General features: G+C 45.0%; 2 protein-coding genes across 5 annotated transcripts in view; one reads left to right on the top strand and one right to left on the bottom strand.

Moving 5' to 3' along the window:
- The window catches only part of LOC118397310 (MAP/microtubule affinity-regulating kinase 4-like), a 55,721-nt gene extending 41,342 nt beyond the window's left edge, over positions 1 to 14,379 (top strand). For 2 of the 4 annotated variants that reach the window (XM_035791942.2, XM_052467430.1), the window contains 4 exons: positions 543 to 649; positions 2,312 to 2,581; positions 6,492 to 6,536; positions 11,349 to 14,379. In XM_035791942.2, coding sequence (XP_035647835.1) covers positions 543 to 649; positions 2,312 to 2,581; positions 6,492 to 6,536; positions 11,349 to 11,682 — 756 coding nt within the window. In that variant the 3' untranslated portion in view covers positions 11,683 to 14,379. Of the gene's footprint in view, positions 1 to 542; positions 650 to 2,311; positions 2,582 to 4,692; positions 4,776 to 6,491; positions 6,537 to 11,348 lie in introns of all 4 variants that reach the window. The other 2 variants (XM_035791943.2, XM_035791944.2) reach the window with 2 other exon arrangements.
- A 467-nt stretch (positions 14,380 to 14,846) lies between these two features.
- LOC118397309 (creatine kinase M-type-like) lies at positions 14,847 to 18,589 on the bottom strand. Its single transcript, XM_035791941.2, has 8 exons — positions 18,430 to 18,589; positions 17,152 to 17,361; positions 16,761 to 16,915; positions 16,467 to 16,599; positions 16,188 to 16,359; positions 15,940 to 16,063; positions 15,553 to 15,742; positions 14,847 to 15,356 (listed from the first exon to the last, which is right to left on the bottom strand). Exons 2-8 carry the CDS (start codon positions 17,339 to 17,341, stop codon positions 15,178 to 15,180), a joined length of 1,143 nt encoding a protein of 380 aa, XP_035647834.1. The 5' UTR covers positions 17,342 to 17,361; positions 18,430 to 18,589; the 3' UTR covers positions 14,847 to 15,177.
- Between the last annotated feature and the right edge of the window lie 3,307 nt (positions 18,590 to 21,896).

Genomic DNA, 21,896 nt, shown 5'->3' with positions numbered 1-21,896 from the left:
TGAACCAATAACACTACGAATAGAGAATCTACAGATTCATGCTCGACTAAGATGTGGACAGAGAGAATAGAGATTCAACGCTAGCATATAGAGAGTCAACATCTGCTAAATATGCATATGTGACCAATCCGATTTGATTTGATGAACAACAACAACATGGAGAATATGGAGATGAACCCGAGATGAACCCTTTGAAGGGCTCAGAGGCGCTCTGACAAGGTGGACTGAGAGTGACAACAAAAGTTCAACACGGATACTGTGGTTCCTTAAAGTGCACTCCTTTTGACCAGGGCTCACAAGTAGTGCACTATAAAGGGAATAGGGTGCCTTTTGGGATGCATCCACTGACACTGTGATGTGGGGTGTAGATATTATCAGAGTCACGGATTTGAATAGACATGAACATCCCTAGCGGTATGTGACCATTAGACAATGTCATCATATGGAGGAGTGGAGGGATATACAGTAGGATGGATGCCTTTCTGAATTTCACCAAATCACAATCCATGTGTTATCTAACTGTCATTCTCCCTGACTTCCAGAACAACGTCCCGGCAAGTGCCATGATCCGCCGGAACACATACGTGTGCACCACGGACCGGAACAGCACAGACAGGCCCTCCCTGCTGCAGAACGGCAAGGAGAACAGGTGAGCAGAGCATTTGGGTTTCATGTTTGTGTTTGAGTGTTGCACATGTGCTTCTACATTTGTTGAGTCCTTGAGAGTAATAGCAGGGATACATTCACTTTCTCAACATTCTGTGTGAATACATAACCTGTGTGTCTTGACTGTACTGTAGCGGTGTGTTTGTGTGTACTACTGGAGATAAAGAGCTTACTGCTGTGTGCCAGAAGGGGGGGGGGGGGACCTAACGTCCCAGCTCAGGGCCACGTGGACTGGGGGAGGGAGGGGGTTGGAGATAGAGGGGGAAAGTGGGAGATGGCAGTGTCCCAACTTGACCAGCAGGCGCCTTCTAGGCCCTGTCAATGCAATGCCACGATAGACGGGCTGACGGGACACATACGTGCTAGAGCACACACACACAGTGCGGCCGCACAAACAAATACACCGCTGCACACACACAATGATAAAATGCACAAACCAACACACTCGGAAACAGACACAAATAATAATGCTCATACAAACAAATGCATGCTGTCGTACAATTACATGATATAGACAGATACATTAAATAGAAATACACAGAAATACATAAAACAGAAATAGATTACACAGAAATACATGGTCATAGTGATCATGCATTACATTCTACACATGTTTCGTTCCTGCCCCTGGTCTCTTTTTCTTTGGGGCTCAGGTTGAGGGTAAATGATTGTGCTCTGAAACGGCTGCAAATCAACCAAAGGACTCTAATGTGTCTGCCCTACTTGGCCCCTCACCCTGTGGGTATGTCTGTCTATCAGAGCTCTGGTTATTTAGAGCGTTAAGTGAAGCGGCCCCAGGCCAACAGAGGCTAAGCCAGCCTAGCTAACCCAGCCATTCAGGGAGAACTGTAGGGAGCGGGCCAAGGGGACAAGGAGAGGAAGAGCTCTGCCAAGTGGATGAAAGGATGCCGGGTTAAGAGGGCATGGGGAAGGAGAGGTGGCTACTGCTGGACGTCCACACGCCAGCCACACTTCTCCAAGCAGATGGCTGAGATCTTCATTATCAGTCTGTCACTCTCCTTCAAGCCCTCTCACCCTCTCTCTCTCTCTTTCTCTCTCACCCTCTCTCTCTCTCTTTCTCTCTCACCCTCTCTCTCTCTCTTTCTCTCTCACCCTCTCTCTCTGTTTCTCTCTTACCCTCTCTCTCTTTTTCTCTCTCACCCTCTCTCTCTCTTTCTATTTATATGCTCACTTTTCTTTTATATATAAAAATATATGCCATTTAGCAGACGCTTTTATCCAAAGCGACTTACAGTCCAGCATACCAGTCACACCCCTCCCACATCCCCCTTTCCAGTCTGTCCTTCCCTCCTCCTCCCTGATCCCCATCTCCCCGTCACAGTCTGTTTCCACCAAAGGCCCAGTTCTGATTTGGCCTCACAACCTTACCTCTGCTGAAAGCCAACACAAGTGGAAGCTCCTCCCCTGTAATGGTTCACCATCCCTCTGCTTTAACACTCAGCTAACTCCCGCTAAAGCCTTTCTGGGTCAGATCCTTTGTCTCAACCGATACATTAGAACGATGATATGCCCTGGGTTGTCATACATTATGGACTGATCACCTCACTGTTAATGGTTGAATGATGGATGAATGTGATGATGATCTGATTGTTTTGTCCTTTCTGCTCTCTCTCTCCTCTCTTAGCTCCATTTCCCACCGGCTGCCCCCGGCCTCGCCCTCTACCCACAGCATCGCTGGGGCCTCGGGGACCTCCTCCTCCGCGGGCTCCCGCCTCACCCGGGGCTCCAGCATCCGCAGCACCTTCCACGGTGGCCAGCTGAGGGACCGGCGGCCTCCCTCCCACGCCCCTCCCACCTCCCCCACCCTGTCCCACGACGCAAGCCCCCTGCCCCACGCACGTACCCGCGTCACCTCCAACCTGTTCAGCAAGCTCACCTCCAAGCTCACACGCAGGTAAGAGGAGAGTGAAGGGAGTGTGAGGAAGCCCTGAGCTTTAGCCCCCCAGTATAGTGACAACAACGATTCTAGGCTAGTCCATAGTGAGGGTAGAATTCATAGCTTGAAGGAATTTCAGTAGAAACATCAGAAGTGTAAGCAATCCTAGTCGAAACAGCTGAAAGGGACAGGCAGCGTGCAATTTGGAGGATTCTAATAGATGTTAGTTGTAATTATACGATGCTGCGCGCGCCATTGTGAAATTCAACACTCGTCAGGGATAGCGACTGCCGTTTAAGCAATTAGATCAAATAAAGATCATGTACGGTCTAGCAAGGACAAGGATTACTATGAGCTGTCGCTCCTGTTACCCCCCGTGTTATTTTACTTGTGGAGATCTGGGGAGATCTTTGTTAGCGGAGCACATTTAAACTGCTCATCTGTGTGCACTGATGGAGACAATCAACTTTAGTTTAGATAGCAGGCCTGAAGCAAAAGTCCAAATATATGTTGATTGAGGCATATTACCATGAAATAGAGACTAGCATAGAGACTAGCATGTAGCAGAGGCCTTAGATCCATTCTGAAATAGACTTGGGGCATTCCCATCTGGACCCGATATGCATAAATACATTTTTCAAATATAGAGACCCGTTCCGAACGGACCAGAGGACAACTCATCCGTATAGACCTGGTCGGATTCAGACCCGGTCCGATCCGAGTGAGGGAAGCAGCAGAAAAGTTCATGTTTAAGCTACTTTATTAACCGGAATTGATAAAGCGCGAGGTAGAAAAAGGTGACGCTCAGGGCCCGTGCTGTGAATGTAAGCTACTGTGAGTGGGAGCGAGTGACACATGAACAGGGAGGAGGTAGGGTGAGACGAGAGACCGCAACCGACCAAGCCGACTCATACTATAGTAGACTAATAGCTGCCATAGCTAGGTTATTTATCAACCAATATGATTACGTAGTAACTGTCTTGACTGCATCAAACCAGGAGAAGCTAGTTAAGCTAGTAGCTAGCTAGCTAGCTAGGCTAATTGATGCAGCATGCTCTTTCTCGTCCTACAGCTACAAACAACAACATTCAGAATATAAAGTAGCAGTCTATCTGTTGGCTCTTGGTCGTTGTAGCCTATCCTTTTCTTTTAACTTTAAATTCCATCATTTTAATTCCATCTCCATTGATTAGATATCTCCTGACCTTGGTCCCACACAGAGGCTCTATGACTGTAGCCTATTGCCGCTTTGATGACTTGTGATTGACCAACAACCAGCTACGCGCCACTCGTGAAAAGCAAAGAGTTGCAGCATAAATTCTAAACTTCTCTCTCTCTCTCTCTCTACTGCAGCAGTCGCGTTTGGATCTGTATGGGTCCTTCAGGACAAGTCAGTTAAAAGTACACATACCTGTGACAATCAGACCAGACCCGTGTCATTATTTAGAATTCTGGATCCAGAACTGCTCTGGTACTGGATCGGGTCTCGGGTATGTGGATCCGTGAAGACCTCTAGGGTGTAGGCTACAGTGTTAGATAGTGTGTTAAGGAAAAGCCAGTTAGGCTACTGTAGAGGAGGGCACACAAAGCCCAAGACAGGTGACAGTGACTATCAGTGATACTTGTAACCCTTCCTCAACATGGAGGACATTCGTCTTATCCCTAGAGAGTCAGTGGAGTCAGTAAGGTGTGTGTGTCTGGCCATCGGTACTCAGACTAACACTGTTGGAGGGTCCGAAATGCTTCTGACGCCCCCCTCTCTCACTCTCTCCTTAATCTGCATTGATTTTCCTCAGGCTTACTTCCTCCTCTATTAACCACAGGCTTCAAACCCCCACTTACCCAGTTCACCTTCTCTCTCTCTCTCTCTCTCTCTCTCTCTCTCTCTCTCTCTCTCTCTCTCTCTCTCTCTCTCTCTCTCGCTCTGTCTTGGCTGTTTTTTGGGGAAGTGCTTCATGTTTCTGTTTCTTAACTACTTTGCTTTTCCCTGTTAACTTTACTTTTCCTTGCCAATCAGCTGCAATCTTTTATCCTTCTTTTCCCCCTTTATCCATATCTCTTTCTCTCTCTGTCTTTCTTTCTTTGTATCTCTATTTGTCTTCCTTGTTTCTCTCTCTTCTTCCTCGTAGGGTCAATCTTGACCCCTCTAAGCGTCCCAACTCAAACAAGTCCGTCTCGGGCTGCACTCTTCCGCAGGGATCAAAAACAGTTAGTAAGTTCTTCTTCCCATGTTTCTGGCTCCTTCTCTCTGTCTGCCTGTCAGTCTGTCTGCCTGTCAGTCTGTCTGTCTGCCTGCCTGCCTGCCTGTCTGCCAGCACCTCCAACCCCTCGCCCACTCCCCTCTCATTCACAGCCTCAGTCTGTGCGCTGTCTGTTGTCTGAGTTCAGTTCAAGAGCGCGCCCTAGAGGCCACAGGTGACACAGCATACCCTTGACAACAACAGAACATTAGCCAGCAATAACCCTGCTTTCCAGAGACTTTTAAAATGCGCACAAGCTTGTAGTACTTGATGTAGGAGCAGTTTGGAATCCTCTATACATTCTTCTTCTATTTTCAGTTCATGTAAAGGCAGTTGGTTAATGGATGTGTTGTTGTATGAGTATCTACCAAATGATTGTGGCACTTAAAACAATAATACATGATTGGACATGAAACATTTCTTTATTCTTATCTTTGAAAGTCAAATCAAAGGGGTCTGATGTGGCTTTGGACTCTACGGGCTGTTCTTTACCTTCTCCTAAAGCTTCAGGGTGCACCTCAACCTGATGACGTCTTCACTCATTGTGCAGTTGTGTGCCGTCCAGTTGTACCTTTTCACGCAATTGTAAGACGGCGACTCATTTAATGAACTCCATATATTCCTTGCGTTGTTAAAACGTCACCAGTCCCAGAGGCAGTACTGTGAAGCGGTTTCAGTGTTTTTGGTTTAGCCAACCTCCCTCTTTGCCACACAACACAACGCTATCACAAGGCCAAGGAGTTTCAGATTGGAGTGGTTTTGTTTGTAAGGAGCTGCTGCCCTGCGTCCTTAGCATCGCTGACACTTCAAAGCAGGATTAGTTGCGTAATAGAGCCTTTATCCCCCCCTCTTAACGGGATCCTCTTCACAGTCCCAGCCAGAGGCACAGGCTTGTCAGTCCTTATCCCACCACTCCACTCCACTCACCATGGGCTCCACTCACTCCCTCTCTCCCAGAGAGATTTGACCCAACATGGCAGCCCAGACACTATCCCCACTTGCAGGTTTGTTTTCAGACACTCTACAGCTCAGATCTCTCCCCTATACTGTTAGATGGAGATTTTATAGAAGGAAAGCTCTAATCCTTTAAAGACACACCCAGTTCCTGTGATGGCCTTTGGGTTGGTCAGGCTGGTGGAGACGGCATTTGAAATGGGAAGGTTACGAACATGGTGACACTCTTTGTGGTGCTTGAACAGCAGCGCCCCCTTGTGTGTGTTAGATGGATGTGTAATGGGGCATCTCAAAAGCTGACCATACTTTAGTGGTAGTAGTCATTGGGCAAACACTATGTGCTTTCATTATGCTTTTTGTTAAAATGTCGGAATAAATGTTCTACAAACTTAGGTAAAAACCATCACAGCACATGTTAGAATTGCCCAGTTATGTCACGCAACGCAAGCAGCAGCAGCTTTCTAGTCCTGAGCCTGAACCTGCCCTGAGCCCTTCCTCTAAAAAACATTCCTAGTGTGGCTTCAAAGTGTATGTTTTGTTTAATTTGTTTATTTATAATTTCCGTACATTTCGGAAGGTTGATGTCACTCTGACTCTGATGAGTTGATGGTGTTGTGGTTATTTCTCTATTGGCTGTTGCTGAGGGAAGGATTGGAACAGGAAGGGGAGGGAACAAGGGATATTTCTCTATTGGCTGATTCATTCCTAACACACACTTTTCTCTTCGTCTTGAGGGTCACAGACGAACCTGAGAGAGTCTGCAGATCTCCGGTCACAAGGTGAGTGTCTACAATACAGTATGTCCCACTGTGATGAGAACCTCTTCAATTACAGACCCAAGATTAGTTTCCCCAAACCTAGTTGTAACCACATTCATTATGATCACACAATGCAAAACTGAACCCAGACCAGTTAGATAGTTGTGCTATCAATCAAAGACTTTCTGTATCACTCCATGTCTGCCCACCATTGGGCAGTATGACAGCTCCAGGACCAGTAGTTACTAAAGGCATTTCTATTCTCTCCCTCACACTGTAGCCTCGGCTGCACAGTCTCTGGTCAGACAGTCTCTGGTTAAATCCAGCAGGTAAAGCTCAGAGCATGGGTCACTGCAGCATTAGCTCTAAATGCCCTTGGTGTGACTCGTAGATAGTAGATGTGGTACTCTGTGATAGATGCCTGTGAGTGACTGCCTCTCTAATTCTTTTCTGAAGTAGGTTCCTTCTGTGTGTTATATCAAGTAGGTTCCTCAGTGTAACAACAACTTCAACTCCCCATCTATTGACATGAACCTCATTCTCACTTACTCAAACAATTTGAATAAATTATTAAATACCCATAATTATGTAGACATGCCGAATACACAGAGCTTCCACTTGTTTACACTTCACTTCTTTACACTTGTTTCCAAGAGTAGTACTAGTACTAGTGTGTGGTATTCTGGCTATGTCCACCGTTAAACCTACTCCTACTTACACAGCAGATATGTTTTTGCTAGCTTGTGACCGAGCATAGTAAGATGCCATAGCAAGCTGATTCTGTGACCCACCAGGACAGCATTCCAAAGACAAATGTCTGCTTTGAAATGTAAATCAATGCCAATTTTAATGAGCTGCGCATACCACCAGGGCTGGGCTCAATTCCATTTCAATTGCAGTCAGGAAGTACACTGAATTTCCAATTCTCTTCAATGCTTTTCAATGAGGAAAATGTGGAATTAGAATTGGAATTTGGTTTACTTTCTGAATGGACCGGATTTAAATGGATTTGGCCACATCTCTGCAAACCACAGACACCTCCAGAAATAACAATATAATGACCTGAATATATATATACACACACACTACTGTTCAAAAGTTTGGGGTCACTTAGAAATGTCCTTGTTTTCCATAAAAACATACATGAAATGAGTTGCAAAATGAATAGGAAATATTGTCAAGACGTTGGATTTCTAATTGAAATAATAATTTTGTCCTTCAAACTTTGCTTTCGTAAAAGAATCCTCTATTTGCAGCAATTACAGGCTTGCAGACTTTTGGCATTCTAGTTGTCAATTTGTTGAGGTAATCTGAAGAGATTTCACCCCATGCTTCCTGAAGCACCTCCCACAAGTTGGATTTGTTTGATTGGCACTTCTTACGTACCATACGGTCAAGCTGCTCCCACAACAGCTCAATAGGGTTGAGATCCGGTGACTGTGCTGGCCACTCCATTATTGACAGAATACCAGCGGACTGCTTCTTCCCTAAAACGTTCTTACATATTTTGGATTGGGTCATGCTTTGGGTCATTGTCCTGTTGTAAGAGGAAATTGGCTCATATTAAGTGCCGTCCACAGGGCGTTGCAAAATGGAGTGATAGCTTTCCTTCTTCAAGATCCCTTTTACCCTGTATAAATCTCCCACTTTACCACCACCAAAGTACCCCCAGACCATCACATTGCCTCCACCATACTTGACAGATGGCGTCCAGCATCTTTTCATTTTTTCTGCGTCTCACAAATGTTCTTCTTTGTGATCCGAACACCTCAAACTTGGATTTGTCTGTCCATAACACTTTTTTCCAATCTTCCTCTCTCCAGTGTCTGTGTTCTTTTGCTCATCTTAATCTTTTCTTTTTATTGGCCAGTCTGAGAGATGGCTTTATCTTTGCAACTCTGCCTAGAAGGTCAGAAACCCAGAGTCACCTCTTCACTGTTGACGTTGAGACTGGTGTTTTGCGGGTACTATTTAATGAAGCTGCCAGTTGAGGACTTGTGAGGCATCTGTTTCTCAAACTAGACACTCTAATGTACTTGTCCTCTTGCTCAGTTGTGCACCGGGGCCTCCCACTCCTCTTTCTATTCTGGTTAGAACCAGTTTGCGCCATTCTGTGAAGGGAGTAGTACACAGTGTTGTATGAGATCTTCAGTTTCTTGGCAATTTCTCACATGGAATAGCCTTTGTTTCTCAGAATAAGAATAGACTGATGAGTTTCAGAAGAAGGTGCTTTGTTTCTGGCCATTTTGAGCCTATAATCAAACCCACAAATGCTGATGCTTCAGAAACTCAACTAGTCTAAAGAAGGCCAGTTTTATTGCTTCTTTAGCAGAACAACAGTTTTCAGCTGTGCTAACATAATTGCAAAAGGGTTTTCCTATGATCTATTAGCCTTTTATAATGATAAACTTGGATTAGCTAACACAAAGTGTCATTGGAACACAGGCGTGATGTTTGCTGATAATGGGCCTCTGTACACCTATGTAGATATTCCATAAAAAAATCAGCCATTTCCAGCTACAATAGTAATTTACAACATTAACAATGTCTACGCTGTATTTCTGATCAATTTGATGTTATTTTAATGGACAAAAAAATTGCTTTTCTTTCAAAAACAAGGACATTTCTAAGTGACCCCAAACTTTTGAACGGTATATACGGTATATATATATATACACTGCTCAAAAAAATAAAGGGAACACTAAAATAACACACCCTAGATCTGAATGAATGAAATATTCTTATTAAAGACTTTTTTCTTTAAATAGTTGAATGTGCTGACAACAAAATCACACAAAAATGACCAATGGAAATCAAATTTATCAACCCATGGAGGTCTGGATTTGGAGTCACACTCAAAATTAAAGTGGAAAACCACACTACAGGCTGATCCAACTTTGATGTAATGTCCTTAAAACAAGTCAAAATGAGGCTCAGTAGTGTGTGTGGCCTCCACGTGCCTGTATGACCTCCCTAAAACGCATGGGCATGCTCCTGATGAGGTGGCGGATGTTCTCCTGAGGGATCTCCTCCCAGACCTGGACTAAAGCATCCGCCAACTCCTGGACAGTCTGTGGTGCAACGTGGTGGATGGAGCGAGACATGATGTCCCAGATGTGCTCAATTTGATTCAGGTCTGGGGAACGGGCGGGCCAGTCCATAGCATCAATGCCTTCCTCTTGCAGGAACTGCTGACACACTCCAGCCACATGAGGTCCAGCATTGTCTTGCATTAGGAGGAACCCAGGGCCAACCGCACCAGCATATGGTCTCACAAGGGGTCTGAGGATCTCATCTCGTTACCTAATGGCAGTCAGGCTACCTCTGGCGAGCACAAGGAGGGCTGTGGGGCCCCCAAAAGAAATGCCACCCCACACCATGACTGACCCACCGCCAAACCGGTCATGCTGGAGGATGTTGCAGGCAGGAGAACGTTCTCCACGGCGTCTCCAGACTGTCACGTCTGTCACATGCGCTCAGTGTGAACCTGATTTCATCTGTGAAGAGCACAGGGCGCCAGTGGCGAATTTGCCAATCTTGGTGTTCTCTGGCAAATGCCAAACGTCCTGCACAGTGTCGGGCTGTAAGCACAACCCCCACCTGTGGACGTCGGGCCCTCATACCACCCTCATGGCGTCTGTTTCTGACCGTTTGAGCAGACACATGCACATTTGTGGCCTGCTGGAGGTCATTTTGCAGGGCTCTGGCAGTGCTCCTCCTGCTCCTCCTTGCACAAAGGCGGAGGTAGCGGTCCTGCTGCTGGGTTGTTGCCCTCCTACGGCCTCCTCCACGTCTCCTGATGTACTGGCCTGTCTCCTGGTAGCGCCTCCATGCTCTGAACACTACGCTGACAGACACAGCAAACCTTCTGGCCACAGCTCGCATTGATGTACCATCCTGGATGAGCTGCACTACCTGAGCCACTTGTGTGGGTTGTAGATTCCGTCTCATGCTACCACTAGAGTGAAAGCACCGCCAGCACTCAAAATTGACCAAAACATTAGCCAGGAAGCATAGGAACTGAGAAGTGGTCTGTGGTCACCACCTGCAGAACCACTCCTTTATTGGGGGTGTCTTGCTAATTGCCTATAATTTCCACCTGTTGTCTATTCCATTTGCACAACAGCATGTGAAATTTATTGTTAATCAGTGTTGCTTCCTAAGTGGACAGTTTGGAGTTACATTGTGTTGTTTAAGTGTTCTCTTTATTTTTTTGAGCAGTGTATATATATATATATATATATATATATATGCGCATACAGTTCAGATCATTGAGTGGGGCGGCATAACTGTAGCCTGGTCTAATGAAGGAGGTATAATGGTGCAGCATCATTTAGAATGTTGTTGCCTTGAAGAACACACGTGTCCTCAAAAAGGTGAAATTGTGTTGTTAACTTGACTAACTTGTGTTGCTTCCTAACATTCCATTTTATTGCACTGCGGTATCCTCTGAATTGTCCTCTGATTTGAACCACAGATGTATTTTTCTAGAATAGTCTAATTTATGGCATGATTTTAAGATGGTAGTGCAACTTGTGTATGTTGTGGATGCTACATCCACTCTTCAGTAAAAACATTTTATATGCTTTATTTTCTACTGGCCTCATCTATTTCAATGAGTAATTGAGGAATGGATTTCTATTGATAAATTAAGAGTTGTGGCTGTTATTAAACCAAACCCTATACGATACTAATATATTTCTCCCCTGTTCCTCTCTTCCCATCCACGTTAATGCACTTCAATCACACTCCACCTGCATCCTCTTCTCTCATTCAATCTCTCACCCCCAATCACTCCCCCACTCCCACGCTTCACCCACTTTGCCCCTGCAGTCGCCATCTACCTGGGCATCAAAAAGCGTCAGAGCCCCGGACCCCCCGATGCGGCTGGGATGTGAGGGTGCGGAGCCCGCGGGACCCGGCGGAGGTGGTGCTGGCGCTGCGCGAGGCGGCCCAGGGCTGCGGCTGCCAGGTCCACCTGGCTGGGCCCTTCCTGCTCTCCTGCACCCACGGGGCGGCCGGCTCACGCGTGGCCTTCGAGGCTGAGGTGTGCCAGCTGCCCGCCGGTCCAGCCGAGACCAGCGGCGTGCGCTTCAAACGCCTGTGGGGGGCGCCGCTCGCCTTCCGGGATATCGCCACAAAAGTGTCCAAAGATCTGGAGCTCTGAGGGCAACAGGGGGTGGGGCAGAGGGCTTCTACACTGGACAGACTGACCGAGGGGGCGGGAGAAGGAGACAGACTGAACCCGCTACCCCCACTGCCAACCTCGCCTCACCCCCGCCAAAGACCCGCTTCTGGTGCCACACGGACACGCAGGCACACCGGCACGGACGGCCCGGCCCCGCCACTCACAGACCTATGACCTATGAACCCTGCTAAGGCACCTCAATATTATGTGAATCTAGGGAGTCAAGCAGTTCTTTTTTAATTCCGTATTTGCAGATTAAGATATTTTTCGTCAACGTAGTTATGATTATATTATATTTGTTGTCATTCCTTTTTAACAGCTGCTATTTAAAAGGTTTTTAATATTGTTTTTCTTTTCTTCACTTCAATGAGCAATTGACAGACTGAATGCATATTTAAGAAACAAGGGGGCCAGCCCTTTCCTAGACAGAACTCCAGGCTATAGAGCAGGGGTGTCAAACTCATTTTGCCATGGACGCCACATTCGTTCTTCAACGAGGTCCGGACGGCAACACTGAAAATGTGTTATATTTCCTTGCCGTCAAAATTAGCATAAAATAGTCTATCCACCCTATCCATAATTTTTTGCATTTTTTATGCTCCCTAACTGTCTAGCTTTCATTTCAGTGATTATTAACAATCTGGACACAATCAATAAACTGTTTGAATGTAGGTCCATTATCTTATAATTTCTACACAGTTTCGATTTGGTTGTAGTCAATTTAAAATAATTTCAAAATCAAATTTTATTTGTCACATGACCTTACTGTGAAATGCTTACATACAAGCCCTTAACCAACAATGCAGTTTTAAGAAAATACCTATAAAAAAAGGTAAGAGATAAGAATAACAAATAACTAAAGAGCAGCAGTAAATATCAGTAGCGGGACTATATACAGGGGGTACCGGTACAGATATATAAAAAAAAAGACTCCTTTTTTGTTGTTATTTTTGTGGGGTTTTACTCAAACCCGCAGGCCAGATTGGACCCCCTCGCGCACCGCAGGCCATATTTTTGACACCCCTGCTATATAGGGAGCCACGCCGAAATGCAGAGACGGACAACAAAAAATATTCTGTAAAACAAATGCCAGACCCTTCTACCCATCCATCGTCTGCTCAATTCTGTACGACCCCGTCTGCTACTCTCATCAAGTTTCGATTTGTGTTTTGTATATACCGGAATGTTGGTTGCTAATGAGCAAGGCTGTCTGACTTCAATGTCCAAAGCAGAGTAGGTGATGACTGCTCTTCTGAGCCACTAACCTTTAGATTTTCTGCGTTTCAGCAGGTAATGTACACAAGCATTCTACACGTTCTTCTGGTAACACTTTTGGTTTAGCAATATCACCTCTTGTAATTGTATTTCCTCTTAAATGTTACAGCACATCCACAGGGCCAAGATTCCAAACTTGATTTGATGTAAGCTGTGTTTAGTATTATGTTGGGGAATATTGCTTGTCACATTTCCACAATCACAATTTGGATCACTTTTTAGTATAAAATGACCCAAGATCGCATAAAAAAGAAAATGACATCAACTCCTAATTTTCTGCTCAAAAAGAAAAGGATATGATTGATCAAACAGACTATAATAACTACAGCAACGCTAGTTGAATTGCATTAACTATTTATGTCCATCGATTCCTTTATCTGTGGTTCCCTGGAGGATGAGTTCCGAACTGCTCCTCAACACAGCCCTCGGCAACACTGAGCTTCCCTTCTGGTAGCCAATCAGACTTCTGTATTGCTGAGGGGGGTAGTTTAGAACGTGACCCTGGGTGACCTTGTTGAAATGAACCCTGACACTCTTCTATAAATGAACCACGATTCCAAGCTGCTCACAATTGATCCAAGTCAGGTAGATAGTCACTCACTCACTCCGGCCTTGACTGTTTGTCACTGGCTTTGATTTGCACCAATATACAGTAATGATCCTTGTCGCCTGTCAGTGGGTCATAGCAGCAGACATGCCAGAACATCGTTCCCAGTTGCTGCAGTGGGCTCTTCTAGTTTAGATCTCTCAACCATGTTTCTATTTTCTCAGCTCAGACTGTGTTGTTGGTGTCACTGAATGTTCCTCAACCTTCCTTGTTTTCTGAAAGTCTGTCTGGCCTTTGTAAATGGCTCAAAGATTCATCAACAGTGGATGATGTTCTCATTACAGAGTGTGCTTGTTTGTCACTGTTACACCTCTGACCATTTCCGCCAGCCTGCCTACACTGGACTGCCTGCCCAACACAATAACAAATCGTCAGTTGTTTTCAAACATTTTCCACCTTATTCCTTTTGGCAAAAAGATTTATTGCACACATGTATGGCAGTAGTACATAGCAATCCATGACACTACAATGACTTCAGTTTTCCCGTTGCAAGGAATCATGGGAGATTTTAGTTGCTACAGGTGGCCACAAATGTCTTAAAATGTGAAAGCTGTGATTTTGTGCAATTTTTGGGCAACTTTGCCCAAAATAGGACCTCTCTTGCCCAACAATTCCCATATATATTGCTTAAAGCTTAGGACCATGCTTCAACGGTAGGAAGTAGTAGTGCGTTTGAAGCAGTCGCTGTTATCGATAAAACGGGGTGCAAATATGGAAATGACTGACCTGCAGTCCTGCATGTCTCATAGGAAAATTGTGTTGAAGCAAAAATAAATTCTCCTTTCAAACTCTGACATTTTGGATCAAGTTCATTTTTGTTCTCACTGTGGTTGACATGGTCTCTGTAGATTACAGGTTGGTCATATGTGTAACGGATGGTTTGGAATTCCCATTGTTAGAGCCTCTCCTGTCCATGATATATGAGACAACATACACATTGTCACGTTCATATAAAGTGGAAATTGTTTACGTCGTTACATAGCAACCCACTACCACTACTTATAAAACTACTAGTCCTAGCACCTATAAGTCATCATGACCACCTGCCTTCGCCTCGTGGCGATGACCACATCACAGCCTTGATAAAAATGTCATAACACATGGCCTCTCGTTTTATTGCTTAATTGTACCATGGTCTTAGGGCATTTACGAGGCTGCGCTCACTGAGTTTATGTGTGTGTGTGTGTATGTGTGCAGCAAGAATGTGTACGTACTAGGGTCTGTGTGTGTGTGTTTCGAGACCATACATCAGACAGTGGGGTTGATTGTTAACTGGGGCTTGTTTTATTTGCTCAATACATTTTTACAACCAAAAAACGGATTTAAGATTTGGTGCATTAACATAGCGATGGCCCAAGGCACCAGACTATGCGATAGTACTTTATTCCCAGGATGTTACGAAAAGAATGTGACAGATGGTAAAATGTGACTGAGGAAGGAGAAAAATAAATGATGAAGAGAAAGACTGAAGGAAGGAAAAAAATAGTTGGATCAGAGTGGAGTGTCTTTAGGAAAAGTCCAGGGAGGATGTCTCCTGCCCGCGTGACGACAAGGCTACTCATTTTTATAATACAAAAAGCACAAGTGCCGCTTTACTTCTGGGCTGGGATCATGCCGTCGATGGCCTCTCCCTTCTCCAGCTTCTTCTCCATCTCCACCATGAGCTTGACGCCATCCACCACCATCTGCACCTGCTGCACCTCTGAGGAGCCCAGACGATCAGCGTTGGAGATGTCGAAGATTCCACCCACGGAGGCCGTGTCCACACCACCTGCAGGCAAAGAGGTCAAAGGTGAGTCTTCATAATCCTTAACACTGGTGTTCCATGATGTACATGTCAGGTTAAATATGGCTTTACTAGTCACCTCAGAAATGCATATGTAATGGCAGTGTAATAACATTTTATGGACTATTGCTAGGTATAGTATGACTTCATGCATTAAGACTATAAAGAGAGTAGCTCGTACCTGTGCCGCGCTTCTGCAGACGCAGCCTGGTCAGGATCTCCTCAAACTTGGCATGTGTGCTCAGCTTGGGCAGCTTGACGTGCACGCCACCGCGAAGGCCAGTTCCCAGGTTGGAGGGGCAGGTCAGCACATAGCCGAGATGCTCGTTCCACATGAAGCCGTGGTTGTGCTTCTTGAAGACCGCCTCAATCTGCACAAGGTAGAGAAGGACAGGAGATGAGAATCTTCCAGTGAGTGTGTTTTCGGGTGAGAATAGCCAACCGAAAGGGATGTGTGTTTCGACTACTGACTATAAGAAAACTTAGCTGCCATTGTTGTGAACAAGCGATAAAGAGCAATCTAGGTATTGACAGTGTGTCAGTCCTGTAGGCTCTGTGGCTAGCGTACCTTCTGCAGACCAACGCAGAAGCGTCTGAAGACCTCCTTCATGTTGCCTCCCTTCTCCATGGAGATGACACGCAGGTGATCCTCCTCGTTCACCCAGACCAAGAAGCTCTTGGCATCGTTGTGCCTTCAGATAGGAGGGAGTACGTATTACATGACTGTGGGACATACTGTACATTCATTATCTGGTTTAACCAATGGTATTGTTTTGGTTTCGGGTATTGGTATGGGCCTGTGTCCTGGGCACTCACCAGATTCCTCTTGCGTCGGGCCAGTCACGGGCCATACCAGCGGACAGCAGCAGGGGGGAGACGGGCTTGTCAAACAAGAAGTGGTCGGCGATCAGCTGATCCTGCTCGGCATCGCTCATGCCATTCAGGGGGTAGTACTTTCCCTTGAACTCACCATCCAGTGTGGCCAGGGCTGAGGGGAGAGAGACATAAACATGAGATTGACATAGTCGTGCTCCAAGGCAGCACAGCTGACCCTGATTTTATAGTGCTGATTTTACTGAGGGCTCAGACACTCACCCTCGATGGACAGTTTCTCAACCATTCTACGCTCGCCACGGCTGTTGTGGGGGGGCAGGGTGTATCCCTTGATGCTGCGTCCGGTACGCACACGGCTGGACAGGACGTAGGCGGGGTCAAGATCATCACCTCCCTGTAAACGGGAAAATGAATTATGTCGCACTACACATGGAAGTCATTCAAATTCTGTCTAGTCACCACGGTCCACTGCAGCCTTATATATTAGCTAAGAAATCAAGCTTGCAAAAGGAGCAATGAAGAAATGTGATTGCCATGACCACTTTCTTCACTCACCTTCAGGTTCTCGAAGTTCAGGTCGGTCTTGTGTTTGTCGGTGGGCTTGTAGCCTCCGTGACGGTCGGAGATGATGGGGTCGAACATATCCTTAAAGACTTCGTAGCACTCTTCATCACCAGCAACACAGCCGACGGTCATGATGAAGGGGTGTCCTACAGACAGAAAGAGAATAAGTGAAAACTGTTACTACATGTAACAGGCCCCCCATCAAAGTGCACTACCAACAGTCTCATTTTTCATGCTGATAGTGTATTAGTTAATAGCACTAAGAATGTTTTGCTTTCAGGTGCCCTTATCAGCCACCAATCAGAGCAGATCAGGACATGCCTATCCTGTGACCTCACAGGGCCCTGACGGGTCTTCCTGTGTGTGTGCTTCTAAGTCTTACCAGGGTTGTCCACACCGGTCTGGGTGCAGTCGTCCAGGGTGAAACCAGAGGGGGTAGACTTGCTCCTCAGCTTTTTGTACATGTCCTTGGTCAGCACCTTGGCCATGTGGTTGTTGTGCAGGGAGAGGTCTGGGAACTCCTCTACATCAGAGAATTTCATCTTGTAGTCATTGTGGCAGTTCTTCGGCATGATTGCGGCTCTCTTTTGTCCTGCAAAACGGAGAGGGGGAAGAAGTGTGAATCTATGTATGATGATCTGGCACACTGTAACGAAATCCCTCCCAACTAAATATTCAATAATGGTGAAAGAACAGTATCTGGGTCCCTAGCAACAGAATTGTGCCACAAAAGAGAGCATGATGGGTTTTCAGAAAAAAATCACAAGGAACTGTCCTAGCAATGGCCTAACAATACAACCAATACCACTAAATATACCATATTTTGTGATTTGTAGTACTGAGTCTCCTAGTGTCCTATCTATCAGTCTCCTGACCCCTCCAGCCACCGCCTCATGTTTCCACGGAGAGGGACAGGGGTGTGATCTACGTGCTTTTATGCACTTAGCAGCAGAAGGTATTTTTAGACCAGGCCATCCACTCTACACCCTCTTGCTGTGGCTATATTCTGACACTGGCATGCAAGCCACCTTCCCATTCCTTCAAGGGAAACACCATCACTGCAGCCTAGTCTGGCTACCCCCCAGTAGGCGGTACCAGAGAGTTCCAGAGACTGACTTGATTCATTCTCCGGTCATTAGCACAACTGACCTTCATATCAGAATGAATAGGATCTCAGATTAACATCTGAACTACAAACATGTTGTGGCATAATTGCAGACATTATAGAAACTCAATACTTCACTTTGCATGTTTTTTTCCAGCAAAATATCTAAAATGACTCAGTGTCATCTATAGATCACCACTGGTAACAAATCAACCAGCCGCTGTCCTGTGACTATCCCTCCTCTACTAACAGCCGTTAGTGATCATGGCTGTTTTCAAACTAGTGCTCTCTTTTACCAACAAAACTTTTAACAAAGTTACGGTTTGCACTCAAGTGGATGACGAGTAAAAACGCATAAGAAGTAGTTTGAAGAAGAAAAAACAGTAGATCTTCCATTTTAGGAAACGCTGCAAGAAACTGAAGAGGAGTCCAATGCAAAAAAACCAAGAAGAACCGATTTCAGGATTCCAAGTGGTGTGGCAACGGAGAGGTTTCAGGAATTCTCATTTCTACTTAAAACTCTTTTCCAGAAGCTCGCTGCCTAGTAGGTTTTACCTGCACAGGAGAAAAGAAGGAGGTAACGTTCCCGGGATCCACCAAAGCCAATATAGGAGTTACCCAACTTTGACAGGTGTTAGACCCTAGTTTATATACCCAGACCTTTGCACCCATTGGTTGTTTTGTCTCTGAATTCTCTCACTCGATTGGACAGCCACAACCCCTGATGCCCAGTTTAGTTTCTAAAAGGCCTGAACTTACATCACAACACCCGAGACGGTACAACAGCTGTGCCTACCCCCTGAACGGCAACGCCCCCCTCCTCCTCTGATTAGCTAGTTGAGGTGGGGGGTTGAAGGAGACAGTTGAAGTAAAGCGACAGTTGTAAAAAGACACTGTATCCGGGGACACTGTTATAAGTGTTCACACTGAGAGATTGAGGGATCCTGGGGGAACAAATAACGACTATGTCTAAAAGCGTCAGCTAAATGCCATATATTATATTACTAGTTGTGGGGTTTCATGGGAGTTCTCCCCTACAGTCATTGGAGCTCCCTCTCATTCATCTGTAGTGTGTTTGGTGTGTATTCCCACCCCCTTGGTCCTAATTTGAATCAGTCAAAAAAAAAGTAACATGATTTTGCATAGGAATATGGTTATGGTCCCTTGAGAGAGATGGCGAACCGGAAGAGGAGAAAGGAGAAAGCCACTTCATTGAGCATTTCATAAACAATACCTGACAATATCAACCACAAACTGGAACTGTGTGACACACTCCTCTTGGATTAAGAGCAATTGCACTTCGCAGAGGTTTTTGTTGAAGCTCATAGACAATCAAAGCTTAATGTGATTTCACACAAGGTTTAACAATGTTATTGAGGAGACTTTTTTTTTTTAAGTATTCCGCACAGTGCCACTGTGTCTCCCAGCTCATTGACTAGACAGAATGAACAATCCTCACACTTCAGTGTGCCGTACTTACAAATCCATGCCGGCCACCCTCTACCCTGAGCTTTTGTGCCAACCATTCTGTCAGGACAAATCTACCAAACTGTGCTAGATAATATATGCCTTCATGTCTATTTCTAGCAGCATGCCAGGGCCATGCCAAAGAAAGATGCTGTGTCCCCATGGGGTGATAGTCATAACAAACATGCACACACAGATAGAAGAAGAGTCTTTAGTTGGAAGGACTGCATAAGATTGAGTTGAAGCATATTTTTTAACTAGGCAAGTCAGTTAAGAACAATTTCTTGTTTTCAATGACGGCCTGAAAACAGTGGGTTAATTTAACTGCCTTGTTCAAGGGCAGAGCGACAGATTTTTACCTTGTCGGCTCAGGGATTTGATCTTGCAACCTTTCAGTTACTAGTCCAACGCTCTGACCACTAGGCTACCTGCCGCCCCAGGTTGTCTAAGCATCTACTGTATACAACCAAAGTTTGAAGCAGATTTAGAAAGGGTAAGAGTGATAGAGGTGGATTGTCGAGGCCTTGTGCACAAGCCTCCTTCAGTATATATTATCAAAAGTATTATTACGTTTAAAAATGTGTTCAAAATCGATCTCGTGTATAAAATGCACCCCACATAATACAAGAGGGAAATTGGCAAGGGTACCAGCCAGTGGTTTTATATCAAATTATTTTGAGATGTTCAGCAGGAGTATGAGATATAGCAGGTGCCTTGTGTCTGAGATCTATTACATATCAGTAGTGCAATTACTGACAGATATTAAATCAGAGAGAGCCCCTGTGACAACAAAATTGTTGATGGGTGTGACGCAAACACTTCTAATCCCTCCCATTATGCAAAGTAGGGGGCAGCCAAGAGAAGCTAAGATCAGTACTTATTGACGTGCTCAGGGGTTTTCTATTGCAACACTACTGAGGGGTTCAATGTAATAACCAAATGTGTGAAGACTCAATGACCAGGTTCATATTTCAATGACCAGGTTCATATTTCAATGACCAAGTTCATATTTCTTAATGAGGGAAGTGGAATGTGTCTCTGCAATATGTTTCAAGCTTGCTACACTCTGTGGAGCAAAGCATTCTCTAAAACAGGTGTTCCCAACCTAGGGGACGCTACCCCCATAGCGGGGCGCCAACATTTCATAGGGGGGGGGGGGCATAAAAGCACGTAGAACTAGACCTTCCTTGCTTAAAGGGCAACAAAAAATATCACTATTGTTTATACTGATCTAAAACAAAGCATAAATAGGATACAAACAAGTACAATGCCCGAAGAACATGCAACTCTGCTGCACATGGGAATATCTTTGGTCTGTCATTATGATATTCAGAAGCTGAACTATGACATTCCAAAGGCAAAGAGTCAAATAAATTAGACTTTGCTTGGGAAGTAATGTTATGCAGTGTGACTCTCTCACTATCAATTGATCTATTCAATTTCTATAAAATAAAATATGTAAAGTTAAATTGAGAGGTCATATAAATGATCATAATAAAACATATATTACACTACATGACTAAAAGTATGTGGACACCTGCTCGTCGAACGTCTCATTCCAAAATCATGGGTATTAATATGGAATTGGTCCCCCCTTTGCCGTTAGAACAGCCTCCACTCTTCTGGGAAGGATTTCCACTAGATGTTGGAACATTGATGCAGGGACTTGCTTCCACTCAGCCACAAGAGCATTAGTGAGGTTGGGCACTGATGTTGGGTGATTAGGCCTGGCTCGCAGTCAGCGTTCCAATTCAAACACCCAAAGGTGTTTGATGGGGTTGATGTCAGGGCTCTGTCAAGAGTTTTGTTAAACTATGTAGAATTGCAGGAAATGAGCTTCAAAACAACATTTTCCTAGGTCCCTCAAATTAAACAAAATCAAGCTGGTGGTGTATTTAATATAGGCCTTCTCAATAAACAATAATACATGTGAAAAAGGGGGCCCTGGGGGAAAAAGTTTGGGAACCCCTGCTCTAAACCCCCAGCAGAGTAGCAACAAGACAGGTTTAAGTCTGTGTGTGTACATGTACAGTATGTAAACTACCGTTCAAAAGTTTGGGTCACTTAGAAATGTCCTTATAATTTAAAGAAAAGTACATTTTTCGTCCATTAAAATAACATCAAATTGATCAGAAATACAGTGTGGACATTGTTAATGTGGTAAATGACTATTGTTGCTGGAAACGGCAGATTTTTTAAATGGAATATCTACATAGGCATACAGTTGAGTTTCTGAAGCATCAGCATTTGTGGGTTTGATTACAGGCTCAAAATGGCAAGAAACAAATAACTTTCTTCTGAAACTTGTCAGTCTTTCTTGTTCTGAGAAATGAAGACTATTCCATGTGGGAAATTGTCAAGAAACTGAAGATCTCATACAATGCTGTGGAGTACTCCCTTCACAGAAACAGCGAAACTGGCTGAGTGGGAAGCCCCGGTGAACAACTGAGCAAGTGGACAAGTACATCAGTGTCTAGTTTGAGAAACAGACACCTCACAAGTCCTCAACTTGTGAGCTATGTCATGCCTATCCTCCCCTAATATGACTGACCAAA

This window comes from Oncorhynchus keta, chromosome 18, assembly GCF_023373465.1.
Source record: "Oncorhynchus keta strain PuntledgeMale-10-30-2019 chromosome 18, Oket_V2, whole genome shotgun sequence".
NCBI lineage: Eukaryota > Metazoa > Chordata > Actinopteri > Salmoniformes > Salmonidae > Oncorhynchus > Oncorhynchus keta.
Note: the sequence above shows the minus strand (reverse complement) of the source record. Positions and strands in the feature narration are given on the sequence as shown.

Coding starts and splice junctions, on each gene's coding strand:
- LOC118397309 (XM_035791941.2), bottom strand. CDS start 17,341: ATGCCGAAGAACTGCCACAATGACTACAAGATGAAATTCTCTGATGTA. Junction 16,360..16,466: donor TGAGAAACTGTCCATCGAGG/GTGAGTGTCTGA, acceptor CTCTCCCCTCAG/CCCTGGCCACACTGGATGGT. Junction 15,743..15,939: donor TCTGCGTTGGTCTGCAGAAG/GTACGCTAGCCA, acceptor TACCTTGTGCAG/ATTGAGGCGGTCTTCAAGAA.